A 14,531-nucleotide genomic window follows, 5' to 3' on the forward strand; every position below is an offset into this window, starting at 1 on the left:
AAAAACAATTGAAGTGGAAATTAAAACATTCTTTTAAGGAGTGAGGGCTTTGAAGTTTATCCAATAATTAATTCAGTATTAGATGTGCTCAAAAACGATTCTAATTTTGTAAGTCTTACTGATTTCACTGAGTATAATTAATCATGCTTGGGAAAAGAGTTCGGGGGATCCATCCAAACTCATTCTATGTTCAGTGCATCTCACTGACTCAGTGTGTAAGAAACCAGCAGGACAGAAATTCATACAGCTCTGTATATTAATCATTCATTGAATTGGTATAAAAATAAGCTATGCCCATCCCCCTCCCTTTGACCAAATGCTTAGAGGAATAAAGAGTGCAGAATGCCTACTGGGACTAAATTTGAGTTTTGCATTGTGATTCACTAATATAGTCAGATGGACTATTTCTGTCTTTTGGCGTACTAGAGGGTAGTAGAGGGTTAGTAGAGGGGTAGATAGGGTACTCTCTGATCTTTCCTTTGTCCACTTTCGCTGCTGTCCCTTTCTTACTCAGAAAGCTACTCTCAGGCTGCGTTCAGATGGGCAGTTCAACCCGCTGTTGCCCCGCCTCTAATTGAGCCAGGTTATTTTGTCACAATCAGACTCACCCCTTTTAGCACTCTTCAAAGCACTTTTACATGATCAGATGGCAGCAGGCAGGGAGTCAGCCCGTCAGCCATTTTTTTAAAAAGACGTTTGTCCTTGGAGTATGCCCACAAGCACTGATCAGCCTGCTGGGATATGTAGTTCATGGGGTAGTTGGCCATTTTTTTAAAAAAAGTTTGCCCTCTGAGCATGTACACGATAACTTGCTGAGATTTCTGGGATATGGAGTTCACTGCCATCCTCCCTCTAATCTTTTCAATTTACCCCTTTCCCAACTGACAGAAAAAGCTGTTTTTCTTTGAGAGTTTTTAAAAAGAAAACAAAGTTTTGAGCAGCCCCTGGGGAGGGGGTGAGAGAAAGATTCGTATATGCAGTTATGCACTCATCGCTAACTAGTAAAACAAAATGGCGGCTGGAAAACAAAAGACCAGTCAGACCTGCCTGACAGCTTGGGTGTGCAACAGAGTGATCAGACAGCAGGAAATCCATTTTGGAACCAGGTCAGATCAACAGGACCGGACTTTCTCAGGTATCAAAGAAACATGCAGCAAAGGGGGGGGGGCTCAGATGACTGCATCATGACAGATGTTGCTGTCTGATAGTGCACTTTAAATCCATAATGGGACTTCTGGTTTATGGTGACATGCTGGCAGACGCATCTCCTGGACCTCCCAGGGGTGCGATCTGCGCGCTAATGGATAGGAGGGGGGATGATTGTTCATTACCCCCCCAGAGCCTTTGTGAAAGGCTCCTAGCCATGGGGCTTTTGAAGGGTGGCCTCTTCACCAGCGCGATGCTGGGGAATTGAGGCGCTTTTCTGCCCTGACTGTCCTGCTGCTACGCATCTGAATGGAACTAGAGCCGTTGACTGGTACAAGCGTTGGAGATTGAGCGTTTAAAACACATTTTGAGTGAGGTCGTATGACCAACAATGAACAGTGAGTCGAGTGAAAGTGAAACACCGGCAACTTAAAATGCCGTGGAAAAAAGCGGAGAGACAAACAGGGAAAAGTGAAACCACTGGGGAGCATGAGCCCACGACCGGAAGAGACCACTGAGTTCTCTAAACTTTTGCCGGACTCTTTGCGCCCTCTACTGGATCAGATGACTAACATCAATCAGCAGCTGACAACTCTAAACCAGAACTTTGCAACTCAGCAGCTCCAACTGTCTGAAACTACAAAAAAGACGGAGCAAACAGCTGAGAAAGTAAAGGAAATAGATGCCAACTCTAAAAAAGTCAAGAAAAAGGTGCAAATGCTGAAAAGGAAGCAAGCTTCGGATGAATCTCAACTTTTACAACTGCAAATAGAGAAAGCTAACCTGGTCCTCCGGTTCCAAGGGGTCCCTGAAGTAAAAGACGAGAATCTAAAACAACTTTTGAGCGATGCATTAGCTCCAGTTACAGATTTACAAGCGGAATACCTTATAAGCAAAATGGATGTGGTCTATAGGGCCTATTCCATCTATGTCAAGAAAAATAATCTGCCTGGGGAGATAATGGTTAGATTCTCGAAGATTCTATCCTGAAAGCAACTACAGGGACACCCCTGAAAATGGGAGGCAACACCATCAGGATTTTAAAAGACATCCCATTTGAAATAAGAAAGAAGAGGAAGAAGTATAAAGACTTAATCCTTTTTTTTTTTACAAACAAACAGCATTTCCTACAGATGGTTAACCCCTGAAGGCATCATTTTCAAACTGCAAGACAAAAAAGAAAAAATTTACTCTGTTTCTAAAGCGCGTGAGTTCCTGAGATTGCAACTGGGAGAACCAGCAGAGGATGCTAAAGAAGAAGATGACAGCAAATCTAGTGGTGAACTGGACTCTGTGTCTTCCGGTGAGGATGCTGCTTCAGAAAAGGTTTTAGGGATATTCCCCTAAACGAGAATATCAATTGAGGATTAGAAAAGATAAAGCAAAGTGAAGGCTGAAGGACTCTGAATGGTGCCTTAAAGCATGTTATATAAATGATGCTCTTAGGGTTGTCTTTAAACAGTTAAAATGGTTAAAAAGATACATAATTTAGCTTAATCAACTATGTTCAATGTAATGTAAGCATTTTAGACTAACACTTATATAAGCTGATGTAATGATCTCCTATACTTGGGGTTTTAGTTAGTAGAGGTTTTCTTTCCTTTCTCCATAGATGTAGATGTTCCCTCCCTATTTTTTCGTTGTAGTTTGTAGTTTATAGAAAATGTAATAAAAATCCCCTCCGGGGGGCAAAAAAAAATCCATAAGGGAACAGCAATGGCAATGGATGAAACTGCCCATCTGAACACAGCCTCAGGGTCCCTTCCTTCTGGTCACTTCCCCCCTCCCCCTCTCTCCTCACCTCCACCATGAGGGTTGGACATGCTTTCTACAACTCTCCATCCCAGCTGAGACAGATAGCACAAAGCCTTCACTTTGCCTTTCCTATCTAGTAAGGAGTTCTCTCACAATAAAGAACCCCTGTTTCTTAGTAACAAGCCTATATGTGACCTTATTGCTCAAGCAGCCAAACCATAGAATTCTGCTATGCAGAGATTCTGTTCTGCCTTCAAAAAAGCAGTCACTTTATGTAATATTTGTACTCAGAGTGATGTGAACTGCTAAAGAAACAGATCATTGTTCGATGATACATTTTCCATGAATCAGCCATGGCTTTTCAATATCTGCATAGAAGGGAAGGGCAGCTTTTAATAGCCCTGTGGATGTTTGATTACTTTCGATTAGATTGATGCAGTCAATTAATTTCAACAGAAAACAGGAGAGTGCAGAGAACGTCCACATGCTTTCCAAATAGGCTTTCCAACTCCAGGTTGGGAAATTCCTGGAGATTTTGGGGGGTGGAGCCTGGGGAGGGTGTGGTTTGGGGAGGGGAGGGATCTCAGATGGGTACAGCACCACAGTGTTCACCCTCCAAAGCACCCGTTTCCTCCAGGGGAACTGATCTCTGTAGTCTGAAGATCAGCTGTAGTGCTGGGAGATCTCCAAGCCCCATCCAGAAGCTGGCAACCCGCTTTCTCAGGGAACTGTATTCTACCGCTCCAGGTAGCATTATAGCTAGTTGATCATGACATATGTATTGTTCATAACAGGCCATAGACATTTAATTTTAAATAATCAATGGAGAGACTGTTCATTATGAGGACTATGTCTCGTATTTGAGATAAAGGAGGCTACCTGGACAGGGCTGCAGTCATCCGTCTCCCTCCTCCCAGAATGCTCCTAAGGGTCACAATCACAGACTGAAGTCAGATGGGCACAAGACCCTCCAGCCTACTTTTCTAACATCTTTAACCTTTCCAAATCCCCAACTTACACAGGGAAGCACCTCTTGTGTCTAAAAGAAGCACATTTGCAAAAGAGTTAATCATTCAGGTGTACGTTTGTGTATTTATATCAATATATCTGATAGCTACTTTGACTGGTGGAGGCTCTCCAAGGTTTTTGGTATCTTTGCTGCATAAGATCTTTTTAACATGAGATTCCTACAGAATGAATTTGGGACTTTGTGCCAGACTGAGGTCTGCAGTGCTTTGCACTTCTACTTGGAAGCAAGCCCTATTGAACTCTGCAAGATTTATCTCAGAGTAAATATGCATAGGATTGGGCTGCCCAAAGGTAAGCCTCTCTTCAGCAGTATCAGCTATTATGAAGAAACTATACAGAATGCACATTAGCAAGAGTATTTCAGGAGTTTATGGGCCAAAAAGCCCCCTAAAATATAAACAGAAGACAATCAAGTGTATTTATATATAATGGAAACAATCTGAAACAGTACCACACAATTAGTAATGATAATAATAACCAATGGTATCAGGAGTCATTTGGGGCCGGAGCGCGCCCGAGCACTGCTCTGGCAGCCCAGGAGCTGGCACAAATGGTGGCGGCGGCAAGCCCCACCCCCAGCTCCCCACGCCGAAGCGCTGTGGCCTGGGGGAGGCCTGAAGAGGCCCGTCGCTGGCCTCCTGGGGTCCGCGCCGAAGTGCTGCGGCAAATGGGAGGCCTGAGGAGGCCTGAGGAGGCCTGTCGCCGGCCTCCTGGGACCCACGCTGCAGTGCTGCAGCCCGTGGGAGGCCTAAGGAGGCCCGTTGCAGGCCTCCTGGGGCTCGCACTGGAGCACTGTGCCCCATGGGAGGCCTGAGGAGGCTCGTCGCTGGTCTCCTGGGGCCCGCGCTGCAGTGCTGCGGCTTGTGGGAGGCCTGAGGAAGCCCATCACTGGCTTCCCAGGGCCCACACTGGAGCACTGCAGCCCGTGGGAGGCCTGAGGAGGCCTGTCACCGGCCTCCCGGGGCCCATGCTGAAGCTGTGGCCTGGGGAAGTTCTTGATCGTGGTAAGTGAGGGACCCGCGGGAGTGGTGGTGGTGGGGGCTTCATGGGGGGATGGGAGAGCTTTCCTCCCTCTCCCCATCTCTTTGCCCTCTTTCTTTCCCTCCTTGCCTTCTCTCCTTTCCTTCTCCTTTCCCTCTTTCCTTCCTTCTTCCCTTCTCTCTCTTTCTTTCCCTCTTTCCTTCTCTCTTTTTATCCCTCCTTCCTTCTTTCCTTCCTTATTTCCTTCTCTTTCTTTCCCTCTTTCCTTCTCTCTTTTTATCCTTTCTTTCCCTCCTTCTTTCCTTCTCTTTCTTTCCCTCTTTCCTTCTCTCTTTTTATCCCCTCTTTCCTTCCTTATTTCCTTCTCTTTCTTTCCCTCTTTCCTTCCGTCTACTCTCTCTTTCCTTCCCTCTTTCCTCCTTCTGTGGCCCAACTCTAGTGAGAAAGGGTTTAAACTTTAAACCACTTCTCTCTTCACTCCCCTCTCCCCGCAGGCCGGCTGGGGAAGGGAAGTGGAGGCTTTTGAAGATGCCTCCCCCCCTTTTGGTTCCCCGTCTGACATCACTTCCGGTGATGTCAGGGGGCATGGCATATGCTAATGAGCTATTATGCTAATAGCTTAGTAGCTCTTTTTCTACAAAATAACCCCTGGTTATGCATCTTTTGAATGTTCAAAATAGAAGAAGAAGAGAAGGAGTCTCAGAGCAGCTTACAAACTCCTTTCCCTTCCCCTCTCCACAACAGACACCCTATGAGGTAGGTGGGGCTAAGAAAGCTCTGACATAAACTGCTCTTTTTTCAAGTACAGCTGTGCCAGAACTGTGGCTTGCCCAAGGTCATCCAGCCAGGTGCAAGTGGAGGAGCGGGGAATCAAACCCGGTTCTCCCAGATTAGCGTTTGCGCACTTAACCACTACACCAAAATATTTAACATTGCGTCAGTAATCACGCATCTCAGTATGTTAAGCACTCTTAAGTCTGTTGTAAAAATGTGGACTGTTTTACATAAGTGAAATATTACAGGTTCTAAAATCTAGCAGGTTTGAATAGTATGAGGCATGTGTTTTCTCATTAAACATTTCATTTACTGAGTTTCAGTCAATAAGACTGCTTTATCATTGTCAGATTTATGCTCTGTATAACTTGTTCAAATTTAAATTGTGCATCCTGTTTATGATGGACAATACTGAAGTTATATGTAACATTTCAAGATGGCTGGAAGAATTTCCCACCCCCAGACATGGGGGAGGGGGGCAGAAACAGGAGATCTGGAATGTGTGCTGCCTGAGTGCTGGCTCATTTAAGCCACATGAGTCCCATTGTCTGCATCTCATTCAAGTGTCATCCTTCTCAAACTCATTTTCCCAGTTCTGGGAGAAAGGGATCTTAAATGTTGTCCTTTTCACCACCAGCTGCCACAGCCAGGAGATGAATAATAATCCCTTTCAAATACAGGACAACAAAGACGGCAGTAGGGAGTATGGATCAATAGGAAGACATGACTAATCCTCCTGGGTTCTAGGTTAGGGCTTTTATATAGCAAAGGCCAGCCGCGTACACAGAAGTAACATTCTATCTGTAGGTATCTGTTTGCAGTGCTTATTCTTATTTCTCAGAAGCAATTTTTAAAAATCTCAACGGACACGAAGATCAGAGAAAAATAGGTCCAAATAATTTTTTTTTGCCAGATTAGTATCTACACACAACAACAACATATTGTTGTGACTCACTTGTATTGGTAAGGCTGGCCTAGATGAGTTTGATCTAGTGTCAGAGTGAGTGACAGCTAGTGACAGCATGTGACTGCAAGGAGGCTGGCTATAACCAGTTCAAGGCAGTCCAGCCTGGCACTGAGCATTGCACCTGGATTGCATCAGCTGTGTGCTGATTGGCCAGAGACTGTATATATGTACAGAGTGTGGACTTTTTCCTATCACTTGGAATGATTGCAGCGGAGCACTTTGACACTAAGAACTGTATATTGGTGAGGCTGGGTGTGAATAAAATCACTGTGTGTTTGCACCTAAGTTCTAGACTCCAGTCTTCTGTGGGTACTCTAACTCCCTTTGGGCACTGACGTGCCAGCCAGCATTTCGCGCACCACAACACATATTGCATGTGTGTGTCCTCTAGCAGGATGCCTGTGCTAGTAACTGGAACTGTGTGCCTAGTTCCTAGTACTGCCTTGGGAACTACATGCACTTAGGCTCAATAGAAGGTCCAGATGCAATTTAGCCAATGCAACCCATATCAACATTTTACTATCTGGACAGGGGTGCACCTTCTCTGATGCAGGTGGCAATTATGGTTGCCAAGTTGCCAACTGGTCAGGAGAAAAATATCCTGTCTCTTTAATAGAGGTTTACTGGGATGTTATTTAACAGGTGAAGTTATTTTCCTCCATGCCGTTAAAAGTCCATTTCTACACATTAAGCCTCTATTAAATGGAAAGGACATCCCCCCCCCAGGCCTGTTGGTAATCTAAAAAGAAGAAGAAGAAGAAGAGATTGGATTTATACCCTGCCCTTCACTTGGAGTCTCAGAGTGGCTTACAAACTCCTTTCCCTTCCCCTCCCCACAACAGACAACCTGTGAGGTAGGTGGGGCTGAGAGAGCTCTTTCCAGAACTGTTCTTGAGAGAACAACTCTGACAGAACTATGGCTTGCCTAAGATCGTCCAGCAGCTGCAAGTGGAGGAGCGGGGAATCAAACCTGGTTCTCCCAGATTAGAGTCAGCGCACTTAACCACTACACCAAACTGGCTCAAACACCTAAGAAAATCCATATGAGTATTAGGCTTACCAAGTGGCGGCGGAGGATCCGCATGTCTTTACAGGATCCCTGCCGCGGGGACGGCGATACACGTTGCACCCGCCGTCGCCAGGATGTGATGCTATGTGTCGCTCTGACAACACGGCTGTTTGGAGTCCTATTGCCAGAGCGACGCGTAGCGTCACATCCTGGCGACGGCGGGTGCAACGCGTATCGCCGTACCTGCGGTAGGGATCCTGAAAAGACATGCAGATCCCCCGCCGCCACTTGGTAAGCCTAATGAGTATCATTGTGTGCATTAGTAGACACATGCAACCTCTTCTTGCAAGCAAATATCCCCAAAACCTGGCAGCAGAACCAACCTCTGCTGTGCTTCTGAAAAACAGAGTGGCCTCTGAGAATACATTTAGTATGTGGTCTAGCAACGGCATTTGTAAAAGTCTCTCTCTCTCATACTCTGGACAGTTAAGCCACTTGTGTTTATACTCACCCCCGCCTGAATGTTGAGCGGATATCCATGTCTCCCACTGCAGGTGCCTCTGTGGTGGCACAAAACAGAAAAAGCAGAATAAAGCAATGAAAAGAGCTTCAATCAGTACACATTCAGTACACTCTCCCCCTCTGCCTGCTGACATTTTCATGGTTTATACTTTGACTGTTCTTTTGGAAAGTGAAGATTCAACAGCAAAGTGAAATGAAGAGAGAGACTGCAAACCACTCAACCAAACAGAAGACCTACATTTTATCTGAAAGCTGAATTAGAAATCCAACTTGGTTCTTAATTACATGAAGTGCAATCCTAATCATGTCTACTCAAAAGTAGGTCCCAGTATATTCAATGGTGCTTACTTCCCGGTTAAGTGAGCACTGAGATCTTGAGATGAATTTTTGGGAGGTAAAAGAAAGGCTTATTTATTTTAATCTCAAATGCCAATCCTTTCTAATTTACTCTATGATAACAGATGTTAAAGTCACTTGAACAGCAGAGATTTGCAGTGTTCACAGCTGAAGACTGCATAAACTGCATTGCAGACAGGTGAAAATAACTTAAGTAACTTCAATTTCTTACTGGTACCGTCTCTCTCAGGGGGAAGGCACTCAAAACAGGAGGTATCACTGGCCATTTCCTTACAAGTATACTGTGCCAACCTTTGCTGGCCTAGTGACCCCTGAGCCAGGTTCTGCTTGTAGAAATATGGCTGCCAGAAACACAGGCTTGCCTATTGTCCCAGTCTCTACCAATCTGTTTAGACAGCTCAAGATTTCAGCTTCTAGAGAGGTCAAGCTTAAATTAAGAAGTATGAGCAAAGGAATGGTGGAAACACTTTTACACAAACTTTATAAAATTACCCTGATTCAGAGTTCTAGGTAAACATTTAGAGTTGATGTAAACTACCTCACAGGGCTGTTATGAGAGTAAAAGGGGGACACACCATATATGCCTCTCTGAATTCCTTGGAGGAAGGGTGGAACAAAGATTCAGTAGATAGATGTAATAATCCTTGAATCTCATCAGTTAACGTTTTCCCTTGTATTAATATGTAGCTTTGTCAGCTAGTATAAAGAAAAGTGCGCAACATGCAGTGAAGGAAGAGTGCAGCTGCTCTAGCTATACAAGACACCTGCCCAAGACACCTTACCATTGACAATGAGGTTGAAATTACAGCAATCAAACTTGTCTTTAGTAGACACTTCACACCTGTAACCACCTGCGTAAGTCATTTTTGCTTCGATAATGTTCATTTCAAAGATGTAAACCTACAGCAAATGGAAGAAATAAATAGACCATTTTACTAAGGTTTATTCATAAGAACATAAGAACATAAGAGACGCCAATGTTGGATCAGGCCAAAGGCCCATCCAGTCCAACACTCTGTGTCACACAGTGGCCAGAAATACCAGTGCCATCAGGAGGTCCAGCAGTGGGGCCAGGACATTAGAAGCCCTCCCACTGTTGACCCCCCCCCAAGCACCAAGAAGACAGAGCATCACTTGCCCCAGAGCCCCTAGCTATACCTTGTGGCTAATAGCCACTGATGGACCTCTGCTCCATATGCTTATCTAATTCCCTTTTGAAGCCATCCATGCTTGTAGCACCCACCACTTCCTGTGGCAGTGAATTCCAAGTGTTAATCACTCTTTGGGTGAAGAAGGACGTCCTCATTCGAGTTGCCCTTTTCTGCACTTTTTCCAAAGCTATAATATCCTTTTTAAGGTGTGGTGCCCAGAACTGCACACAGTATTCCAAATGAGGTCTCACCATTGATTTATATAGGGGCATTATTATATTGGCTGATCTGTTTTCAATACCCTTCCTAATAATCCCCAGCATAGCATTGGCCTTCTTTATTGCAGTCACACACTGTCTCGACATTTTCAGTGAGTTATCCACTACAACTCCAAGATCTCTCTCTTGCTCAGTCTCTGCCAGTTCAGACCCCATCAATGTGTATTTATATTTAGGATTTTTGGCTCCAATGTGCATCACCTTGCACTTGGCCACATTGAACCCCATTTGCCATGTTGACGCCCACTCGCCCATCCTTGACAGATCCCCTTGGAGTGCCTCACAATCCTCACTGGTTTTCACCACCCTGAACAACTTTGTATCATCCGCAAATTTAGCCACTTCACTGCTTACTCCCATCTCCAAATCATTAATGAACAAGTTAAAAAGCAGTGGACCAAGTACTGATCCCTGCGGTACCCCACTGCTTACCACCCTCCACTGAGAAAATTGCCCACCTACACTCACTCTCTGTTTTCTATGAACTAGCCAGTTTTTGATCCATAAAAGGACTTGTCCTTCTATCCCATGATTTTTGAGCTTACTTAGGAGCCTTTGATGAGGAACTTTATCAAAAGCTTTCTGGAAGTCAAGGTAAATAATATCTATTGGATCCCCCTTGTCCACATGTTTGTTCACCCCCTCAAAGAACACTAACAGGTTAGTGAGACAAGATCTTCCCTTACAGAAACCGTGCTGAGTCTGCCTCAATAGGTTTTGTTCATCTATGTGCCTACTAATTCTTTCCTTAATAATGGTTTCCACCAATTTACCCGGTATCGACGTCAGACTGACTGGCCTGTAATTTCCCGGATCTCCTCTGGAACCCTTTTTAAAGATGGGAGTGACATTAGCTACCTTCCAATCCTCAGGAATGGAGGCAGATTTTAAGGAAAGATTACATATCTTTGTCAGGAGATCTACAAGTTCACATTTGAGTTCTTTCAGAACTCTCGGATGTATGCCATCTGGGCCTGGTGATTTTTCAGTTTTTAAGTTGTCTATCAGTTTTAGGACCTCCTCTCTCGTCACCTCAATCTGACTCAGGTCTTTCAACACCCCTCCTGAAATCAGTGGTTCTGGAGTGGGCAAGCACTTCTCATCTTCCACAGTGAAGACGGAGGCAAAAAATGCATTTAGCTTCTCAGCCATTTCCCTATCATCCTTCAATACTCCTTTTACCCCTTGGTCGTCCAAGGGCCCCACTGCCTCCCTGGCTGGTTTCCTGTTTCTAATGTATTTGAAGAAAGTTTTATTGTTGGTTTTTATGTTTTTTGCTATATGCTCCTCATATTCCCTTTTTGCCTGCCTGACCTCAGACTTGCATTTTATTTGCCATAGCCTGTGTTCCGTTTTATCAGCCTCACTGTGACTAGCTTTCCACTGCTTAAAGGAATTCTTTTTACTTTTTACAGCCTCCATTACTCTGTTTGTTAACCATGCAGGCTTTTTCCTATACCTTTTTGTGCCTTTCCTAACCTGCGGAATATATATTTTTTGAGCTTCTAGGATCGTAGTTTTAAATAGATCCCAAGCTTCCCCAATTGTTTTGACCCTTTCTACTTTTCCTTTCAGTTTCCTCCCCACGTGTCCCCTCATATCAGAGAAATTACCCCTTTTAAAGTTAAAAATGGTTGTGTGAGTCTTTTTGGCCAATTCTCTGTTTGTACAAATGATGAACTCAACAACATTATGATCACTGTTTCCATCTAAGACTTTTTGTATTCAGTTTCTAGCATCCAGGTATAAAATACATGAGTCTCCCTGTCAAAAGTATAGCCGTCCTCTTTGGTCTTCACTGCCCAGTGAGCATCCTTAATTTTTCATAATACACATGCCAACACAGTTCCTGTTTCTTCTTTTCATCTAGCTGAACTTGTTTTTCTTCTTTTTTAATTTTTATTTTTTAAATATTTTAAACATATTGTAATTCAATACAATATAATTTAAAACACTAAAACAAACAGCACAAAGTATACAAACTACCAGAAAGCTATAAACAGTATGTCAGAGTATAAATTTGACATTATTACATGAACATGAACACATAAATCTAAGGCAATAACCATTAAGAAAAGACGATACAATAAACCAGTGCTTATACCGTATATACATTGTATATCTCTCTATATTATAATCCTGTTTTGGGGTGGCCACATTCCATGCTTGCCCTCAGCCACTGGCCCGTCAGCCACCATTCAAGAGTACTTGTGTGCCATTGGCTGGGTGCTGGGTCTGCTTCTCTTTCCCGCCCATTCCCCCTTCAGCCACTCTGCCCTGACAGAATTCCTGGCTCCTGTGTGGGAGTAACTTTTCCCTCAGTGGCTGTTGGTAGGTGTAACGAAATGGCAGTTACCTGTGTTTGTAAGATGGCTGCTGTCTGTGGTTGTCTGTTTAAAATGTTGCACCATAAGGTTTAATTGAGCTGTAGTTCCAGAGAGGGGCCTGTAGGGGTATCACTCACTGGACTACAGTTCCCATCTGCTGGACTACAGTTCCCAGCTGCCCCAAGGCAGAAAAGGGCGGGAAAACAGGGACTGTCCGAACATGTGGAGCGGCATCAATATAGACTGCAGCCCATCCAGGGAGGAGGCCGTCTTCATCCTACAGGAGGTTAGGAAAGGCTGCTGTCTGTGCTGACCAGGCTGTCTAGGCCACAAGCCAGAGACGTGGGGGAACCCTGGGAGGCAGCAGAAATTCAGTCACTCCACAGTCAGCTGGACTGGGGAATGAATGGAAGTTTCCCTGCTCTCTTGGACCAGGGAGAAAGAGGCTAGAGCAGAGAGCCAGAGGCCGGTGGGTAGGGGAAGAGGATGGCGTTTTTTAACCCCTGTTGATTTATGTTCTGTTGGTTCATAGTGTGTGCTTACTCTTACAGCTGTGCCTTATTCATTTAATGTGTGTGTGTGTGCTGTGTAAATAGATAACTGTGTAAATAGATAAATTCTTTTATCTGGTCTAATAATCTGTGTTGTGCTCTGACCACATAGTCTCCCCCAGCCTGCACAATAACAAAGGGAGGGGGTAGCCCAGGGAAGCAAGGAAAGGCCAGAAAGGCCAGAAGCTGAGAAGCAGAATTTTTGATCACAAGATTCCACAGCTTAGTGGGAGCAATTGAGGATGACCAATTGTAGATGCCCAAATGACTTCACGGAGACCTGTGTGCTGCATTTTCTGGCCCATATTGTGTGACCTTGGAAACCAGGTATTGTGTAACATAAGGTATGTGAGACTTTACTTCCACATTTGTGCCTTTCTATTACATACTTCTAATATGAACTTAACCTGCTTCCAGCCTATGCATTCGTTACACATCACATCTTTCTAGAGCTCGTTACATTGCTTTCACAACAGGCTTTACTGTTAGTATTTTAATAAACTTATTTTTCTTATTAAGAACACAGGATTTCTCCTGCTGACTGCTGAATCAGACCAAAAATCCATCTAGCCCAGCTTTCTGTTTCTCACAATGACATAAGCTTTTGCAAAACATGGGCAATAGCAGTCTTTTGTTGTTTATCCACCACCAAGTAGTATTCAGAGGTATACTGTATCTGAACACAGAGGTCCCATGTAGCGATCAGGGCTAATAATTAACAACACACCAATCCTTCCTGAGTTTTTCTAATCTCCTTTTAGATCTATCTAAACCAGTGGTGAACAACACATCTAATGGTAGCAATTTCCCACGTGTATGTGTTGTTTAAAGATCTCCTGCCAATTTCACTGTTTGGTGCTGATAAAATTCTATGTAGCCACTTTCTTCATCCCATGCATAATTTTAATGCACCTCTACCACACACACCCTTAGTTATTTTTTTTTCTAAACTAAAAAGCACCAGTTTTGGTCTTTCTATATAGGGAAGGTGCTCTAGTAACATATTTTAGCTACTCTTTTCTGCAACATTCATGCTGAGATGGGGTGATTAGAACTGTAAATAGTATTTGAATGTGGCCCCACACTACAGCTTTGTATAAAACCATCACAGTACTAATAGTTTTATTTTCCATCCTTTTCCCAATGATTTCTTGTTATTACTAAGATGTCTCCAGTATGTCCCAGAGAGGGAGCATATAAATTTCTAAGCAAATTAATAAACAGAATTTGCTCTCTTGTGGCTGCAAACTCAGTTAGCATCCACTCTTTCCTAGTGAGTCACTGGCCGTTCATACCCTATCATTGTATGCAGTTAAGAAAATTTTTTGGCGGACTTCCTGTTTTGGCACTCGCTATGGCAGCTGCATTCTCCTGGAACTCCAAGAGACGTGTGCCAGAGCCCGCGGCTGGGAGGGGGTTCGATCGTCCGCGCCTACCCTGGAGCCCTTGCAAAGGGCTCCCAGCCATGGGGCACTAGGAGAGCCCTTCCTCCGGCGACTGGCCGGCGAAGGGGGGCTGTTCCATGCCCCAAAGATCCTACCGCGGAGCTTCCCTGCGAGGAACTACAGATGCACACAGGATCAGGCATTTGGTGGCAAAGTTTAATTTAAAGCAATATCATCATTGAAATGTGAGTCAAGTTCAAGCAAAAACACCAGAAAACTAGCTGAAAGCTCTCCCCTTT

The 14,531-nt window shown here is 44.3% G+C and overlaps 1 protein-coding gene across 1 annotated transcript in view; it reads right to left on the bottom strand.

Annotated features, from left to right (window-relative positions):
• Positions 1-14,531, bottom strand: part of MYBPC3 (myosin binding protein C, cardiac) — a 102,267-nt gene that overhangs the window by 59,475 nt on the left and 28,261 nt on the right. The window contains 3 exon segments of the mRNA XM_015426398.1: positions 3,781-3,825; positions 8,173-8,221; positions 9,323-9,440. Of these exon segments, the coding sequence (XP_015281884.1) occupies positions 3,781-3,825; positions 8,173-8,221; positions 9,323-9,440 (212 nt within the window).

The sequence above is a fragment of the Gekko japonicus genome, unplaced genomic scaffold, assembly GCF_001447785.1.
Source record: "Gekko japonicus isolate JY-2015 unplaced genomic scaffold, Gekko_japonicus_V1.1 scaffold835, whole genome shotgun sequence".
Lineage (NCBI taxonomy): Eukaryota > Metazoa > Chordata > Lepidosauria > Squamata > Gekkonidae > Gekko > Gekko japonicus.